This window comes from Pelecanus crispus, chromosome 2 (genome assembly GCF_030463565.1).
Source record: "Pelecanus crispus isolate bPelCri1 chromosome 2, bPelCri1.pri, whole genome shotgun sequence".
Classification (NCBI taxonomy): Eukaryota; Metazoa; Chordata; class Aves; order Pelecaniformes; family Pelecanidae; genus Pelecanus; species Pelecanus crispus.
Genome location: NC_134644.1, coordinates 169,852,724 through 169,872,009, shown reverse-complemented (window position 1 = coordinate 169,872,009; position 19,286 = coordinate 169,852,724). Strand labels below are relative to the sequence as shown.

The window sequence follows — 19,286 nt, the reverse complement described above, 5'->3', positions numbered from 1 at the left end:
GTATGGGTGGGGTTGATTCTGTGTTGTGACAATCCTTCTATAGCCCTTTCATTTCCTTTTTCCTTTTTTTTTTTTTTCCCTGTCATTCTAAAAGCCTCTGGTGATATGATGCACATGGACATGAGTTGGCTTTCTCCAGCCTTGTTTCAGGCATGAAAACCACTAATAGTCAATGAGTTACACTGAGTATTAGTGGTTTTTAATTGTAGAAGTGGTCAAATTTCCCAAATGGATTAATTACGCCCTTCCTCACCAAATACAGGTACCTTATTAACTGTTACATTCAGTGTCTGAAATGAGAACTGATACTCTTATTTTTCTGCACTATGTTATTACTATAGACATAGAACCTCATGCTGGTTGTCACAGATTTAGGCTCTTATGCCAAACAAAAGCATGTAAGGAGGCTATATCATGAAAATGGGCAATGGCTAAGAGAATCTCCTCTGTGGTTATTATAATTTTTCTTTGTAGAAGTTGTGATCCACCTGACCTTGGAGTTGGGTTAATTAACTCTTAGACTAACCTGCAGCACCAGGGAATTCTCTTGTCTTGGAGTTTTCCTTTTCTGCTATCCATCCTGTTGTCAGAATTATAGACCAAGGAGCTGGCAGAGTGCTCCCTGTAGGTACCAGACATCCAGTAAAACTCCATAATATGGATCGTCAGTTCAGTTCAGCCTTGGGTGAAAGAAGGAAATAAAATATTTCTGGGGACAGCAATTCCTGCCCTTGGATTCCTAAATAAAACTGACCTTCTAGATGGAGATCACTTTTTAGTGAGGAAATAAATGAAAACTCATAAATAAAGTTTTTTGTTATTTATGCAGTAATGCATCTCTGTAAAAGATGCAGGGACCAAGGACTTCAGAAACAACTTTTATCATATCTTCAGAGCAATGAGAGTGTATTTAGATTTGCTTTTGGCACGAAGCCTTTCTCTGTTGGGAACTTGCAGTCAATTCTTCGGCACCTTTAAAAATCAGTTGAGGGTGACAGGTAATAGGTCATAATAGCTTTCTATCAGTTTAAATCTACCTGATGGGCCATTTTTCAGTCCCTGTGTGATGAGGTGTGGCCAGACTCACAAGGATATTTAGGTACCTAACTCCCAGTTATTTCTGTGGGCATTAAGCATCTGAAATCCCTTTTTGAATTTAAGCTTGCATGGTGATATTCCTGTTCCCAGGTCAGAGGTGTCCAGAAAGACTGTCTTAGCACAGAGGCCAGCAGTTGGATCTTCAAGATTTGGTTGCAGGTTGTCAGGCCAAAGGCTCTATGTGATATCTTGGGGAATTAATTTCAACCACATGCTCCTATACCTCCCTGCTCAGCAAAGCAGTGATGCCACAGTCACAGCCACTGACATTAATTTGTACTTTGAACAAAGCACACCTGCATATGCAGAGTTGAAAAACCATTAGGGAAAGGGAGTGTTGAAAGCATGTGTCCTGCTGCTGTTGATGTGATGATAGCAAACATGCTATGGATCAGGAGTAGAGCAAAGCACCCCTAGAGCTGTAACTCCACTACTTGTGCCACCACTGGATTAAGTGAGGAACCATCTGCTTGCTTTTCATTCAGTAGGAAGCTGGAGTTGGTGGTGGGCTGCAGCTAGGAGAGTAGTTCAATACTCTGTATTGGGCCCTGTGTGTGCCCAAAATGCGAGTCAGAATCCTAAAGGGCAGGACAGAGAGGGAACTCATTAAACTCAGTTGTGATGGTGAAGATAGGTGGTGAGGAGTAAGTGAAGGTAAATACACTAGGCACGTATGCTGAAATGACAGAGTTTGAGGAGCTGAGCCACAGGGAAATGCCCTGACTGGCACCACTGTCATGTAGAAATATCCATGGGTTTTGTTCAAGAGGATGGAGCGGTAAGCAATGCCTTTTCAGCTATCATCAACATTGCCACCTTGCTGAAGTTTCTTGAAGGGGTGGATATTAAAAGCTGAAACATGAATTTTCTTCTCTAACAAACTCAGACACAATGAGTGTACAAAGCCATTTGACAGAAAATTTGCACTAAGGCATATCAACAGTGAAGGAGACCTGGCAGGGTGCCCTGTTGGGAGGGCTGATGTGACTGACCCAGCTGTCTCCTGCCAAACATCCTGTAGATTTTCTTGGTGGCTTTCAGTGCCCCAGTCATGCCAGTTATATCCTCCATGGCAACTCTGCCACAAGAGTGACAACCAACACACTTCTTTTTTTGTCATGAAGGGAGAGAGTGTCTGGCTATTTTGTGTGCCATGGGAGAGATGGGTGCTGGGGTGAGGTGGATCTGTGACCAGGGAGGGCTAGTTTGTGAATAGCTAATACCAAGAAGTGCGACAGCCTTGTCTGCTTTCCTAAAGGAATGATTCTGTAAAGGAGCTAGTCAAAGCCCAGTTCAGTTTTCTGTTGTGTTGGAAGACTTCAGAGGGTGCCTGTGTCGCCAGCGGGGAGACCAGCTTATAATAGCGTATAGCCTGTGTGGGCATTTTATATAGCAAAAGCCACAGTAGTGGATGAAACCACAGTGTTCTGAATTTTTAACTTGGCTAGATAGGAAATTCAAAGCACAGACTAAAAGATGACTGAATATTTTGCCATTAGGAAAGACTGGCTTTCAACCTTTGCTGTAATTGCAAAACAAAGTATTTTGGAAATTTTGAGGATTTTTTGCTTTAAATGCTATTAAGAGCCTCTAGTTTTGTGTGTCTTTGACTGCGCCAGTTTCTGCATAGTGATGGACTATGTCAAATATTCCTTAAGAGAATCTGTCTTCACTGTTTTGCTTTTCATTAATTGCTGCCGTTGTGTTTTGTTTTCTAATGCGTGCTTATGCCTGACTGCTCAGATGTCTGGAAGCAAAGACATGATATTTAGGAAGGGCCTATTTAGGAATAATCAGAGGAGCAGGCTGGGTTGGGCATGAGGAACAATGAAGTTAACTGGGACTCTTCAGCTGGAAAAAGAGATGGCTTAGGGGCATTATAAGCAAAGTTTGCAATATCATGAATGTCATAAAAACCAGAAAAAGAACAGGTTCATTGTGTTGTCCCTTATAAGAACTGAGCTAGGTCCTAAACAAACAAGAGGAAGCTCATTATACAGTGGGTGGTACATCTGTGTGATTCCTTGCCAAAAGATGTTGTGGATGTAATAAATTTACCTGAGTTCAAGGGGAGACTGGAGAAGTCCATACAAGATAAATCCATAGAAGTTATTAATGTTGAAATTGTAGTTGTCTCTGAATTTGACCCCTGCATCCCAAAGAGTTGGAGGTAGGGGGGTATGTTTGTTCTGTTCATTCTCATTCTTAGGCATCCAGTAATGGCGACTGACAAAAAAAAAAAAAAAAAACCTCGTTAGTTGTCCCTTCTGTCCATCCCTGCATGCTCATGTTGTGGTATGTTCTTATGTTGGGGCTGAGTCAAACAGTGCTGATTTTGGTTACCTCAGACTTATGTGTGGATCATGGTGTCACATTGAGTTAATTTCTGCCTAACGTGTTTGTAATGTTTGATTTGAGAAGGTTCTTCTGTTCTCCCAGGCCATCAGCCAAGGAACATCATCTTGGGCAGGCATGAGGTGTAGTGCCTGTTTTGAGGCAAATATTACAATATTTGTTGCTATAACTGTACATTGATAGAGAGTTTCAGGTGTGCCTGCCCATTGCCAGATATCACAGGTCTCCAGTGCATCTAGAGAACAACAGAATCATTTACAGATCGCATGAACTGAAGCATCAGGTGAAAAACAACTGCTTTGACATGATGGATATTAGACTGCAGATTTTCACTGTTTCTTATTTCATTTGAGAGCTTCACCATTATTCCAAAAAGGACTCCTCAAGGACATAACCACCTGGAGGGCACAAACTCAGGTTCCTCTCTCTGCAAGCTGTCAAATACAGCAGATTTTGTAGGAACTATGTGATACTTTTGGGAAGCGTTGCTGGGACATGCAGAGAGTTTTAGAAGTTCTGCTCTTCACTGCTAAGACTGACACATTGCTCTCTTTTTCCCTCCTCATTCCAGGGATGTGTTTCCACAAGGTCTACCTGATGAATATGCCTTTGTAACTACCTTCAAATTCAGGAAGGCTTCCAGGAAAGAAGACTGGTATATTTGGCAGATTATTGACAAGTACGGCATACCACAGGTACGAGGCCCTTTGCAGCCAGAAAGAGCAGCCTTGTTTCTCTTTTGTTGCAGGAACCAACTTTCTTGCCTTAACGTCCCACTCTTTTTTCCTTGTGGAATAGTAAAAATCCCTTTGCCTGTCTTCAACTTAATTTTGCCAAAAATCCTTTACCTTTAATTCAAATGCCGGAGGAAGGTTTGCATAGACCTTGATTGTTGTAGCATGCAGATGGATGTATTAGTTGGAAAGGGGAAGAAAAATATACCATCCTTGCTCTTGAAACCACTTCTGGATTTTTGGTTGTTTTGTTCAGGTAGTTCTGTTTAGGGAACGTATTTTTCCTCTTTGGAAAAAGATAGCCACACAGAGGTACCACAGAGCAGTGAGCTATGTCAAGTTTTTGCACAGACTTCTAGATATCATGCAAACACATTATGGGTTCCCTACTTAGGATGTAGGTGTAACACCTATTATTGGTCCACATCCCTGAGTCCTGGCTGCTGCAGAGTTTGATCTAGTAATTTTTGTCAAGTACTCTTAGGTTCTCAGAAGAAAAATACCGTAAGAGCATAATAAAGGGCTGTCCGTTCCTATATAGCATGTTTTTAGCACAGCATGCTATAGTTTAGGGGTTAGAGTGTGCTTGAGGAGGGAGTAGTTTGGATGTGCTGTATGCTTAGTACAAACATGGTGCTGATGGTATTGCCCGTGTCTCTAAACTGAGCTGTCGGCATGGGCTCACGTAGCCATGTAATGCAGTATTGCTGCTTTGGGACTGGTATTTGAAAGGATTTGGGGAACTCACAGTGGAGGATAGGTGCGGTTTGAGGACTTTGCTAATGGAATTTCAGGCAATGGTAAAAGGTTCGTATGAAAATTACTATCAGCTGCACTTTGTTAAATGAAACATGATTTACTGTGCTACATGCTTCCCTAACTCCTGCAGGGTGAGAATGTGTATATCACTCAGTATTTCCTGGAGACAGCTGAAAACTTGAACTGCTTAGGTGTGGAGAGAAAAAAGCACTCAAGATTCTCAGTAATATTTTCAAAAGTGCCTTAAATTGTGGTGCCAAAAGTGCCTTGGAGACTCATGAGCCTTGTTTCATGTAAAGTCGGTAGTGGTTTGGCCACTACATTGCAGAGCTGCATAGCATACAGACTGCAGACGCTTCTGAGCTAACGCTGATCCAAGCTGGCATTTCCAGCCGGCATGGTGCTCAGCTGCATGGAGATGTTGGGTCAGATCTGGAGTCAGCCTACCCTGGGCTGCTTACATCAGACATGGCTCGGTGCTGATGTTGCCAAACTTCCAGCTCTGCAGTTTGCAGAGGCACTCATTGTTCCCCTGGCTCTGCACTTTGCTCCGTTCCCTGCTGCTTGCTGGTAGCTGCCTGACTTTGGTAGAAGAAGAAATCGATTTCTAAATGAATTAAAAGTATAATGTCTTTGAAAACCTATTTTTCCCTGCTCCATAGCTTGCAACACGGTGGGGGGGGTGTAGCAAGTTGCCATTAGGAATGGCTTGTGGGGGGAGGAAGGCAGAGACATGTAGAGAGAGAAAGATGGAGGGAGGCAGCGGTGGGATTTTGATTCTGCAGTGATCAAGTGGAGTGACATGATTTACTAAAGAATTAAAATGGACTTTTTTTTCACGCTCACTTGAAAATACTTTGCTTAAGAATGGTCACTTAGGACCTCATTTCTTGTGTGTTACACTTGATTATTTTAGTCAGAAAGGAAGACATTTGAGGCCATCTGTCCTTAAACCCTTCTAACTTTCCTGGATCCCTAGGTATCGTCTCTTCTATTTCTAATTAACTGGATTAGGCCAGGAACCAGTGTTCAGCACTGACTTTAAGTGGCATGGCCTGGCTGTGTCCACACTGTGTAATACATGGTCCTAGGTCTCCTCTGAGCCTAAGGCATAATCATTATTGTGTGTTTCAAAGTGTCTGAAATAAAGTGGGGGCGGTGCTGCAGCTCAGCAGACTGGTTTCATACCAGGCAACGAGGGATTTGTCCATGTCCTGTGGGATGGTTGAGGACATGTGATGGGTACTAAAGAGCACAGAGCCTGCTGGGAAGTAGTGCACAGGACAGAGGGATCCAAAACAGTCTCAGCTTTGTCTATCTGCCTTTGAGTAGAAGCCTCTGACATGTGCTACCACCCAACCATGCCCAAGCATTGCCTGGGAGGCATGAAGGTGTGATGTGCTGAAACCATGCCAGGGATTGTACTCAAGAAAGAAGCCTTTAGATCGTCATGGGTCTGCACCCAAGGCTGTGCCCTGCCCTGTCTTATTTACTGGAACAGGTGTAGGCTCCCTGTCTAACTTCATATCTCACACAAAACTCTGTCCTCCGCTCTTTACTTGGGCTTCTCACCACATGCTGTACCATCCCTGACTTTGAGGTGTCAGTTGCGATGGAAGGCAGGCAGGAGGAAGGAGGAGGCTTTTTATTAGCAAAATCATTTCTCTCTGCCTGTAGGTCTCAATCCGACTGGACGGAGAGAACAAAGCTGTGGAGTATAATGCCATTGGGCTCACCAAGGACGCCGTGAGAGTGGTCTTCCGAAATGCACGAGTCAGCGATCTTTTTGACCGCAGCTGGCACAAAATTGCCCTCAGCATTCAGTCGAAGGCTGTCTCACTTTACATAGACTGCAGACTGGTGCAGATGCTGCCTATTGAAGACAGGGAAAATATTGATATTCAAGGGAAGACTGTGATTGGCAAACGCTTATATGATAGCGTCCCCATTGATGTAAGTACTACGTGTGCTGATTAGAGCTGCGGTAAAGTTCAGCAATGGGTTTGCAGTATGTGAATGGGGGTTTGGGGGTTATGTTATAATTGACCCTTTGCCTGAAGTAGCATCATTGAAACGTTACTTGTGTTACATAGATAAGACAGATTGGCGTCTCATTATGTGCAAGACTTGCTGCCTTTCTATGCGAGACTGTCAGTATCTCCATAATGGGGATTAAAATGAGAAATTAATTTAGTCTTTCTGTCTAGTCCCAGAATGTTCTATAGTTAAAATCAGAGACAAAATCATCCACAAATACTATCAGACTGAGTACTGCATTACACACGTAAAGGTCTTTTGCTGTCTGATCTTGGCATTATGAATGTTTCCACCTGTGATAGGAGGAGATGGGGGAAAAAAGGAAGCTTGTTAACTCAGGAAAGTCATGATATATTCTCAGTTCCTCAGAAAAGATACCTGATATTAAATCACCCTTGCTCCAGTTGAACTGAAGTTGAGACCTGCAGCTTGGACCTTGTTGTCCAGTAAGAGTGTTAACCCCACATAACTTATCATGATTGTTTGGTGTTTTGAGACTTGTGTAATCTTTTTGCTATGCAAAATGGATGGAATGTGCATATTAAATGTGCTAATAGGATTTCTCATGGAGGGGTAAATGGTCAGAAGATGCAAGGCACAACAGGAGAAAAACAAACTTTATGTCTAGGCAAAATTCTAGGAAGGATGGAGGTGGTCAGAATATGTCTTCTCAGACAGAAATTTGGCCAGGACATGGGGATTAGCATGCCTCCTTATTTGTGTGAAAACGTGCACCAGAATTTTAATAGGCATATTCCGGGTCTCATTAGCTCAGCACTCTTGAAGCACGCTGAGATATTGGTCCATTATTGATACAGAGAGATAGATGTGGACTACAGGATCCATAGAATCACTGTGAATTTAACCCCCTATGGCTTTTGTTTGTATTAGTCTGCACTGTTTGTATCCAAGCAAAAGGACATGTGGTCTTTAATAATTTACTGTCTCTGAGACTATTACCCACTTTGTCTTCTAGTTTGATCTTCAGCGGATGGTTATTTACTGTGATTCTCGGCATGCTGAGCTGGAGACCTGCTGTGACATTCCTTCTGGACCAGTAAGCTTCTTTTTGTCATTTATTCATTTTCACACGAACACTCTTCATTCAAATCTATTATATAAATCAGGGAATATATTACAGTGTGGGATTATAATTTTTTTTTAATGACGGTGAATTAAATCTAAGTGTATAATTGGTAATGTAGCAGTGCCAGAAGAGGATCGCTGCAGAGGGATGAGTATAAAAAATTTGAGGTTTCCAAGTTGCTCTTTCCTTGTCAGACTGTCAGGGGAAACAAAACCCTGAAGTGATGATGGAACAACAGAAATTCAGCATGAAATATTCAACCTGTTTCCCACTGGTTTTATTTGGGAAGAGCTAAAATGGTGCCAGTTGCTGCTTAGTTTCCTGTGCCCAGCTCTCATTAGAAACTTCCACCCTCCTTTCACTCTTCTCCCCTTGATCCTGGTTAAAGAGATTCATTGTTCATTTTGCCACGTTTTTCCCTATTGCTTAAATGAAAGGCTTTTGTGGGATTTCATTCCTCACTACGACTCATTTAACTATGCGTTATGCTGTAATGCCTATGCGGTTTCTCTAAAGCGGGTGGAAGAGGAAGCTTTCTAGCATTGAAGGCTTCATCATGACCTTGAGCATTTGGGTGTAGTGCCAGGTCACGGTCCTGACGGAAGCACCTCCCCTGGAAGTGAGGCCCACTGTTGGCAACGAGCAAGTTGGCCACCTCAAGACTGTCAACTGCTCCTGTCCTGCTGGACAAAAGGTGAGTGTAGAGATGAATGCGTTTCATTTAGGACATGCTGGATGGGTTTGGAAATATGGATATGACACTGTGCAAGTGAGTTTTAAGAAGGGCTGTGTTTCTTTGTGATGCACTTTAAGACCTAGTGGTGGAAAGCACTTCATAGAAAGAATGAGGCATGTGTTACTCACAGGTGGGATGTCTGTAGAGGTAACGGCAGTCTTTCCAGGTGTTTCTCTTTACCTGATTCAGTGATTTTGATCATGCTGGTAGTCCTGGTAACAACCTTGAAAACAAAGTGGTTATTCTTATCCAGTCCAGTTATGTGCGTTCTTCTTCAAATAAAAAGGATTCTGGAGGTAAATACAGGCACACTGAAAAAATCGCATAGCTTTCAGAATTGGTGTGCTTGCTTATATTGGCTGTGACTGGGACCTCTGAGAAGCCAGCTTCACTGTCGCTGCTCTTGAGGGCATGTCATTTTTAGTCTGTTCCCCATTAAAACATGAAAACATTTTTGTTGTCCTCAGTTGCTGTTGGATTGGGCCCCTTGCTTTGTTATGTAATGAGAAGATCAGTCTGACTAATCATGTTTTTTTTGTCTTAGGGGGAGAGAGGTCCAATTGGCCCTGAAGGTCCTAAAGGTCAAAAGGTCAGTAATATGTGCTAGTTCATTTGTTCAATAAAAACAACAACAAAGAAAACAATTTCAGAGTAAGTTGAGGAGTTGATTTTGAGAAGTAAGAGTCAATTTGGCATATGACTGAGTTCAGTTTTGGATGAGCCTAGGAGTGCAGGAGAATCTTACTATCTTGCATCTTTGCTCCAGGCTTGCATTTGGGCTTTGTTGCTGCTTTATGTCATTATTAGAGTAAGTGCGTTCCAAAATCTTTTCCTGCAGCTTCTAAACTGGCATTTTTGCAAATTAGTGTTATTCACTAGGTCATGCACACCTTTCATAAGTCACCTGGAAAACCATGTGCTGCTTCTGTGCTGTGCCTTGATCAGCAGTACTAGATACCCATAGGTTAGGTAGCAGCCTCCCAGTCACACTCTACAATATTCCTGAGACTAGGGTAAAGGATTAGCCACAATCTGTTATCTTTAGCAAGATTGTCTGAGACATGAGCTGATCTTAAATATAGGCCACTTTCCTCAGGACTCTTCTTCCTAGATAATAGGGTAGGAGAGTGATTGTGATCTCTGCTTCAAGTTTCACAGTGCAACCTCTGTATTATCCTGCATATTCTGCAAGCTTCTTTGATATGCACATGTGGACATTCATCATACACACATTTTCCTTCTGTGCTTGGTTACAAATAGAGCTGTGAGACAATTGACTTAAAGAGAGCACTTATACCAGAAGAAAACAAAGATTCACAATGTTGCTGAGCAGGTGAAAGGTGGTGGTGTTGGTGGTTCCCAGTTTCACCATCTGTGTGATTAAAAAGATATTTCAGAACAATTTGTATTCAAAACTCTGTGCATCTGAATCACTTCTGCAAATTCGGTCACTGAATTTGTGTTTGGTGAATAAACTAATTGCATCCCACCAAAAGTTACTCAGTTATTATGAAACACTGTGGGAGGGGAAAGGAGAAATCTTTGGGTCTTGGAAGGTCAGACATCCTCAGCCATGTGTTGTGGTTTTTTTGGCAAGGCTTGGCCTGCTGTCAGCTGGAAGAAGTTTGGGATGATAAGGAAATGTGGTTTGGAGTATGTTTTCTGCTAGCATGAAAGAACATGGGTGCATTAATGCTCAGATGTGCATGACAAACTGCAGAAAACGTTTCCTTATGCTTCCACATGTATATAGATAGCAATGTTCTATTTTAATCTGTGACAGCTTAAATAATGATGGGCTGTTTTGAAGAATGGCAGAGCCATGCCTATTATAAGGAGGTTGCAGAAGGATGATAATGGCAATAATAAAAGCACCCTGCAGCAACATCCCATTGTCTTTCACCGCTTTTACAAGGTCTACGCACTGGTGAGGATGTCTGTACTATGTAACATGGCATGCTGCTGGGGTGCAGGATAGACTAGTCAAACACAAAATAGTGTATATCCGAGCACCACATCTGCAGGTTTTCTGGAACAGATCCTAAAATTGATGTCCTACTACTGCAGGTATGTTGCTGAAGAGCTCTACAGGTGTGTGTGACTTTTCCCTGGCTGTAGCAGTCAGAGACTTGTATACAGCCATGGCAGGACTGTGTCACAGTCTCAGGGAGCGGGGGACGATGCCATTTAAATCCAGGCTCCGACAACAATTTGGTACAAATATGATGATTTGAGACAAATTACTTAGCTTCTCTATCTGCTAAATAAGGCAAGTAATAGATTTTGCTCCTGACTTGCAAAGATGCTGTGATTAAATAATGTATATCACCCTTGACAGCAGTTCTTGCATCTCTATTGCCAAGGACCAGCTTGTCACAGTCCTTGCTATATATGCAGGAACTAATGTCTCTCTCCTCCTCTCTCTCTCTGCAACATTATTGAGCTACCCAGGCTAAAATGCTAGCCATGAGGAAGAAAGTGAATGCTATATGCAACTCCCCAATATTACCGCCTGGTACTTTATTAAGGAAAGACTAAAGCCCCACAAAAATATGAGTGGCTTCTGCATTATGTGGCTGTAAGTGTCCATAATATATTTTAGGATCATTCAACTTGGCTCCTCATTTCTAAGGTGTAAGGGTTGTGTTTTAAAGCTTTGTTGTTGTGTAAAGAGGAGGGCTGTAAAGTTTTTTTAAGGTAACAAATATCAAAGACTTCCATTTGTTACTTGAATCCAAGAGCTAGGGCTTCAAGAAACACTAAAAAAAAAAAATCATAAGATCTCTACTATACTCTACTATACTTGATTAGAACAGGCTAACAAGCAAGTGCAGCATAAGAAAAGACCAAGCATTCACTGACTAAACAGAGAGGTGGGAGTAAACAAACAAGGAAAAAAATTATGAGGAAAAAGTGGATACAGAGTGACATCAAGACTGAGTCGAAACTCATGATTTTCTCTATAGACATCATCACTACTGAGCATCTCTTATTGGGATGAATTGCAAAACTGCAATGTACCCCTAAAATAACTGGAACCCAAGGGATATTTAGGTAGGCTGCAGGTACTTGAGCATTATCCAAAACTTTTACAGGCTGATAGTGAGAAATTCCCTGTGAGAAACTATAAGGCCCTATAAGAACCCAGGAAAGCAGTTGGTTCTGCTGTATCAGAAAAACAGCACACAGGTGGTGGGAGTCACCTGAGAAACGAGTCCCACCAGGGGATACTAATAGGGAGAGAGGTCAGTGTTAAAAAACACAAACCATCCCCCTTTGCCCCAAAACAGGGATCTTTGGAGAGGTTGATAAAAGTAGGGCTGTAAAGCTCCTTCTCTAAGCTAAGACAATTCTTGGGTTTTGTTTTGTTTTTCCTAGACCTGTAGTAGGTGGTGGCTTTTTCCCTCTTTATCCAAAGAAGGAATAATGGCTATGTGGTTCTTTGTTTTCTTTTTAAAAAAAAAAAAAAAAAAGTCCGTTTGAAGGTCTGTTAAGCAAAGTGAATGTGGCTGTTGTCTGAGTTGAAGACAGAGAGACTGGTGTTCAAGGTCTGCCATCCTGAGCTCCCATAACATATTCCTTCTTTTAGGGGACAAGGTTTGGATAGGCTTTTCTTACGGTACCATCTGACTAGTGGCAATATACAAAATGTATAACTAGTGTAGGAAGATAATGAGTTTCTGTTCCTCTCTAAGTCTCCAAAGGCAGGGCAAACCAGAAGCACTTGCAGTTATTAGAAAAAGTGAAAAAATCCCTCAAAGATTAATACCTCTGTCTCAATCATCCATGCTGCCAAACTGAAGGTAATACATGGAGATGCAGTGTACGTGTTTTGGAAGGGGATACAGTAAAGGATGGTATTGGGGAAGAGTGAGGCAGGAAACAGCTTTGGAAGAATTGGCTAACGTGCCTGAAGCTGTGTCCTATTGATAAATTTTAGATGCTAATGACAGCCTAGTCTACTTCATTTTCCTTCCATGCTCTCTCTGTGTGCTGTGCTGTTTGCAGGCAGCCAGGCTGGCTGGTTGGGGCACTGGGTTGATGGTCAACAAGCTTCTGCTCTCTTCTCGCACTGCTATCAATCTGAGTTTAGAGAAGATCACTTCTCTGTGGGATCTGTTTTTGTCCACATCATAGAAATGACATTGCTTACCAGCCTTTGGGAAGTTTGTGAAGTCCAGTGTGAAGAGACGTGCTCTAGCAGGATGCATTTTTTCCTCTAAATTAGAAAGGAGTTTTGATGTACTCTTAAGTGATTTAAGAGACAGTTGCATAAAAACTTTTATGAATATTGCCACAGCCTACTTGAATTGACAGTGACATAGTTTTTTGCATATATGCTACTTGCTCTATCATCTTTTGGCAAAAAAATGATAAAGGTTGAAGAAAGAAACTTTCATATTTCCTGTGCTTTCAAAAGTCTGTCTTCATCTGAAGAAAAAAAAACATTATCCTGACAAATGTTTCAGTGTCTGGTGCAGCTAAGCACGCTTTTTGGGGCATAGTTAGGGACAAATTGAATAGAATCATAGAGATTTGGGGATTAGAGGGGTCATTGGACTTGTTGCTGCCATGGTACTGGAGGGTCCTGTTCCAGGTCTGAGATTTGTTCTGCTTGATGCCATGTCTACACTGAAGTCCAAAGTGCCTAAACTCCCTACAAGCAAAAGATGATGGGAGGTACAAATAGGTAAGGACGTTGTATTTGTCAGTGATGGATGGGGAGCTCAGCACAGCATATTTCTGTGATATACCTTTTGGGTGAGAATCAGGCAGGAGCTAGGTAGAGGTGTGCGGGCAGAGCCCTCTGCTCTCCAGCAGCTCCTGGTGCTAGAGGAATGGAAGGAACTGCTGGCAGCACTGCACATAGCCTTAAACTAGTCTTACTAATGGGTAGATCCTCAGCTGGTCCTTCTTCCAGTTTTGTGACCGTGGAGCAGTATGTGAAAATGATTTGCAGGGTTTTTTTCTGCACTTGCTGGTTTTGGCACCAATTTTAGTTCTGTATCAGATGAATATTTATGAAATTATGCATCATCTTTGGTTCTTTATCCCTTTCACCCCTGTCCTTTTCAGGAGGCAAGTGAAGAAAAAGCTTTGTTTGGTTTTTGATTAACCATTTTTCTCTTTTCCTCCCTATATATTTGCTTCTCCAGTTTTCATTCCTCTACCCATCATAATTTATTTGTTTTCAACTGTCTTTTTTCTGTGTTCCCTCTCTTCCACAGGAGCAAGCAAGGAGGGTGACTCTGTGTGTGTTGCACATTTTTGCGAGGGAAGGGAGGAGTTAGCTGATCATGAAAATTTAGCGTGAATGAAAACAATGGGGTTTGAATTTTTTAAAAAATAGCTCTAAAATCTTGACTATGTTTACAGGTTTATTTTTTCCATGTTTTAGGTGTGCACCCTTTAGGTCTTGTGCAAACCACCCTTCCAAGTCCTTCCTGGCTTAATAGAAAATAAGGACTTTTGAAGTACTTCACAAGAGAAAGCTTGCTTTCTTGCCAGTGCACCCTGAAGGCTTCTATCAGTATTTTCTTATGTAAAATAGAATATAAAATCAATCTGGGAACTTGAACTTTCAAGTCAGTATAAATGCAATGAGGTACACCCAGTCCTTCGGGCGGGAGCTGAAATCTTGGCAGTAGAGACTGGTGGGACTAGAAGTGTCCACAATCTCAGTCAAACCCTTGTTGCACTGCTTCCCAAAAAATTAAAGGAACAGAAAGCTGACCACAAAATACAAACACTAATCTGGTTCACCTCACAAATGAGTCCAGCATGGAGGTGTAAGAGGAAATCTCGTCTGTTATTTCTATGCCTGTCAAGAAAAGAATGAATGAAGTCTGTGGTATTAACAACCTTTCTTTTTCAAGGGAGAAAGTGGCAGCCAAGGGCTTCCTGGACTCAGAGGAGAAAAAGGAGAGTCAGTAAGTAAGAAATACCAGAATGATTTTACATAAGGAGATGGAGAAAACAACTACTTGTATTTCCTTTATGCTGAGAATTTGCTCACAATGTCAACGTTGAATGTGTTCCCTCTGCTGGGGCTTTAACCCAGGGGAAAGCTGATCTTTCTGGTACCCAACACAATTTCTTGGAGGGGGAGAAATGGGTGGCTTCATCCCTGAATACAGCTGATAACTGACTTAGTATTGGCCTTAAAATTAAAATATGTAACTTGGGTGTACCTGATTATAGCACAGCTGCACATCCAGTGGGGATGGTATGAGGCAACTGAATGCAAGGAAGATGTAAATCTCTCTCAACTCTTTTACGTTGAGATGACCAAGATATAGCTTTCTCCAGCTGCAATTAATGCAAATGCCAGACTGAGTTTTTAGGTGAGAAAAATCTTTAACCCTATGTAAAATTCATTCTAATAAAGGTTGTTGGCATCTTTGATTTTGGAAATGTAATCTCAGACTCTGCTCTGAATAGAAAATAAGATGTTTTCCTGGCTGCAGTAGGAGAATTGGGGATAGGTTTTTCTATTTTAATTTGTCACTGAATTATTATCAAGGAGTTATGCCCAAAGAAAATTACTTTCCCTATAGTAGCTGTCCGGTGACCTCTGTGTGTGTCTCTCTCTATGTGATAGATATGGATAGATAGATATATCTCAGATATATAACAAGGAAAACACGAAATATATATGTATAGTGTCATTTGACTGCCTTGCTATCAAATGTACCTTTTCCCTTCTTCTTTCATTTCTAGGGCAGAGCCTATGGCAGAGGAGAAAAAGGAGAAAAGGTAAGATCTAATCCTTCATTGGACTAATTAAATGAGAGTTGCTTGCTGTTGCCTTCCGTAGCTCGGAGGTTGCTTTGGGAGTGCACAGGGTGCAAGAGGTGTGATACATTTGGATCTTTGTCGGGAACTTTTATATTGTGTTATGGCTCTTTCTGCAGAAAAGCTTTTGAGTGTTCATTGCTTTTCCCCTTCACGTTCTTTGAGCTTCCTTTGTGCATTGGCCATGTAAAATGCTATCAAACTGAAATGATAATCTTTGCTTTGTGGAAGCAGCGCTGAGTTTGTGGAGGATAATGCAGTAAAGCAACTGGCTGGAAGGATGAAAAACAAAGGGAAAGTACAATTTTGAGTTTATTGAATTGTCAACAGGATTAAATTTGGGTCATGATGAGACTGCCACACTGTTTCTTTTCATTGGATATTTTCATTAATAACCTCAAGGACAAAAGCTGGAGTATTTTCTTGCTGCAAATATTAGGCAGGGCAGAGTATTAAGACTTGGAGGTTAAAATTGAGGATACAGAATAACCACTGAAACTTGCTAAGTTATCTGTCTTGGAAAATATGTTCAATGGTGACCAACAATGTGAAACAAGTAGCATGACTGAACTAATTTTCATGAAAAAAGATGTTGGTTTCCAGGCAATTCTGGCTGCAAACTTTCCATTACCCACAACAAAATGAGGCTGCAGACCTAGACTGCAGAGAAGTAGCTTTTTCTGTCTGTAGCTTCATATCACACCTAGTTGCGGGTGTTTTCCTTATGGCCAAAATGAAATTTCAAGTTGTGGAGAACAATGGAAAAAGATTGACAAGAAGGTCTAGGAGATAGATGGATGTATTAAAGAAGAAGTCATGGTTCATACTGAAAATGGGATTAAGAATCTGTGGAGCTGTTTTCCAGGGGGTCTGTGGCTACCTGATTGCTCAGGGAATTTAAAATACTACTGGATTGCGGTCTGAAAGGAAGAATGCTGCACTAGTGAGAACATGACATTTATGGCCATTGTATCTTCTCATTTATTCTTTCTATGATTATGATATATTGATAGTATATAGTGGTAATGCATCATATGAAATTACAACCTAAATGAGGGTTGCTCATGGCACAAAATACTATTGAGCCAGACTAGAGACAGGGGGGTTATAAAGCACACATTTCTGCATCCATCTTCCTGCAGTCCTCCCACTGACAGCCGCTATTCAGCCTTTTAGACTTGGGATTCGGCCTTTGGAAACCAGCTTGTGTTTGGCAGGTGGTGAAAGTCAGCAGTCTGATGGGAAACATGATGTTTACAATATGAGTTGTGCTGCAGTTTAAGCAAGTTCTTGTTTTCTTATGTTTTGGTTTCTGCAGAAAAGTGTCGGAAAACATCACTCCATCTGTATTATTGTCATGCCTAGAAAAATAGGTCTGCAAATCTGGATTGGAGGGAGAAAAAGTAAAAGTGCCCCACAGTATGTGCAGAACTTCTTTGATTGGGACAGCCAAACAACATTGACTGGTCCAAATGAATGTGTAGGCACAGCGATCCCTGAGTTTATGGCCAGCTTGTTTTGTTTACTCGGTACTCATGCCAGCTGAGGCAGCTTGTCCTCAGCTGTGGAGGAAGTGTATTTGGTACCCAGTGTGTTTGTGCCCCATGTCTGCCCAATGGCTGAATGCCAGCGCTGTTGCTCATGTAAAGCAAAGGTATAACAGCTGTACATTGCTGGCTTGATTAAAAAGGGAGCCTGAAGAAACGGTGTCATAGAATATCTCAAGTTGGAAGGCACCCATAAGGTTCATCAAGTCCAACTCCCTGCTCCTCGCAGGACTACCTAAAACTAAACCATATGACTAAGAGCATTGTCCAGACACTCCCTGAACTCTGACAGGCTTAGTGCCATGACCACTTCCCTGGGGAGTCTGTTCCAGTGATTGACCACCCTCTCTGTGAAGAACCTTTTCCTAATGTCCAGTCTGAACTTCTCCTCATGCAACTTCATCCCATTGCCTCGTGTCCTATTGCTGGTCACCAGAGAGAGATCACGCCACTGGTGACTGGCCATCAGCCTGATGTAATCCCACTTACTATAACCCTTTGAGCCCAACCCATCAGCCAATTGCTCACCCAGCGTATTATGGACTTGTCTAGCTGTGTGTTGGACACTTCGTCCAGAAGGATACTGTGAGAGAGAGTATCAAAGGCTTTGCTAAAATCCAAAACCAACCGTATGTACTGGCTGCCCTTGGTCAACTAGATGGGTGACCTTGTCGCAAAAGGAAATTAAGTTGCTTAAGCAGGACTTACCCCTCGCAAACCTGTGCTGACTCCGGTGTTTTTCAATAACTCCCAGAATAACCTTCTCCATAATTTTACCAGGCACTGAAGTGAGACTGACAGGCCTGTAATTACCAGGGTCTTCCTTCTTTCCCTTCTTGAAAACTGGTACAACATTTGCCAGCTTCCAGGCAACTGGGACTTCTCCAGACTCCCAAGATTGTTAAAAAATAACAGAGAGGTCCCGTGATAACATCAACCAGCTCTTTCAGTACCCTGGGATGAATCCCATCGCTCCCCATAGACTTATGCACATCCAGCTGGAGCAGCAAGTCTCGAACAAGTTCAGAGTTGGCTGGGAGTTTATCATCCCCCCGCAGTCATGGTCTTCCAACACAGGGCTCCGGGGGTCTCAGGGCCCATTATCGGTGTTGAAGACAGAGGCGAAGGTGGCATTAAACATTTCTGCTTTGTCTGCGTCCCTATTTGTGAGGTAACCAACCTCATCAAGCAACGGACTAATGTTATCTATGATCCTTCTTTTGCTGTTAACATACTTAAAAAATCCCTTTTTGTTGTCCCTCACGGTGCTTGCCAGCTTGAACTCTAACAGAGCTTTGGCTGCATGAATTTTCTCTTTGCAGTGGTGAGCAGCATCTCTGTAGTCCTCCTGTGTCACCTGTCCTTGGTTCCGATGTTCATAGACTTTCCTTTTTCCACCTAAGTTCTAGAAGAAGATCCCTGCTCAGCCAAGCCTGCCTTCTGCCCTGCTTGCTTGACTTCCAATTCTTTGGAATTGCCTGCTCCTGCACTCTTAAGAGATGTCTCTTAAATAGTGACCATCATTCATGGACCCCAACACCTTCAAAAGCAGATTCCCAGGAGACCTTACTAACTAGCTCCTTCAGCAGCCCAAAGTCTGCTCTCCCCTGTTCTGGTTTAACCCCACTTGGCAACCAGGCAGCTGCTCACTCACCCTCCCCACCCCAGTGGGATGGGGGAGACACTCAGAAGAGTAAAAGTGAGAAAACTCATGGGTTGAGATAAGAACAGTTTAATCATTGAAATAAAATAATAGTAGTAATAACAATAATATACACAGCAAGTGATGCATAATGCAGTTCCTCACCACCCACTGACCAATGCCCAGCCAGTCCCTGAGCAGCAGTCACTGCACCCCGGTCAACTCCCCCCAGCTTATATACTGAGCATGATGTTATATGTTATGGAATAACCCTTTGGCCAGTTTGGCTCAGCTGTCCTGGCTGTGCTCCCTCCCAGTTTCTTGTGCACCTCCTTGCTGGCAGAGTACATGAAGCTGAAAAGTCCTTGACTTAGTATAAGCACTGCTTAGCAACAACTAAAATATCAGTGTGTAATCACATTTTTTTCATGCTAAATCCAAAACACAGCACTATACCAGCTACTAGGAAGAAAATTAACTCTATCCCAGCTAAAAC

The 19,286-nt window shown here is 42.2% G+C and overlaps 1 protein-coding gene across 1 annotated transcript in view; it reads left to right on the top strand.

Moving 5' to 3' along the window:
- Positions 1–19,286, top strand: part of COL22A1 (collagen type XXII alpha 1 chain) — a 219,428-nt gene that overhangs the window by 75,438 nt on the left and 124,704 nt on the right. The window contains exons 5-11 of the mRNA XM_075705826.1: positions 4,025–4,148; positions 6,624–6,899; positions 7,960–8,040; positions 8,651–8,764; positions 9,351–9,395; positions 14,683–14,736; positions 15,527–15,562. Coding sequence (XP_075561941.1) covers positions 4,025–4,148; positions 6,624–6,899; positions 7,960–8,040; positions 8,651–8,764; positions 9,351–9,395; positions 14,683–14,736; positions 15,527–15,562 — 730 coding nt within the window. The remainder of the gene's footprint in view (positions 1–4,024; positions 4,149–6,623; positions 6,900–7,959; positions 8,041–8,650; positions 8,765–9,350; positions 9,396–14,682; positions 14,737–15,526; positions 15,563–19,286) is intronic.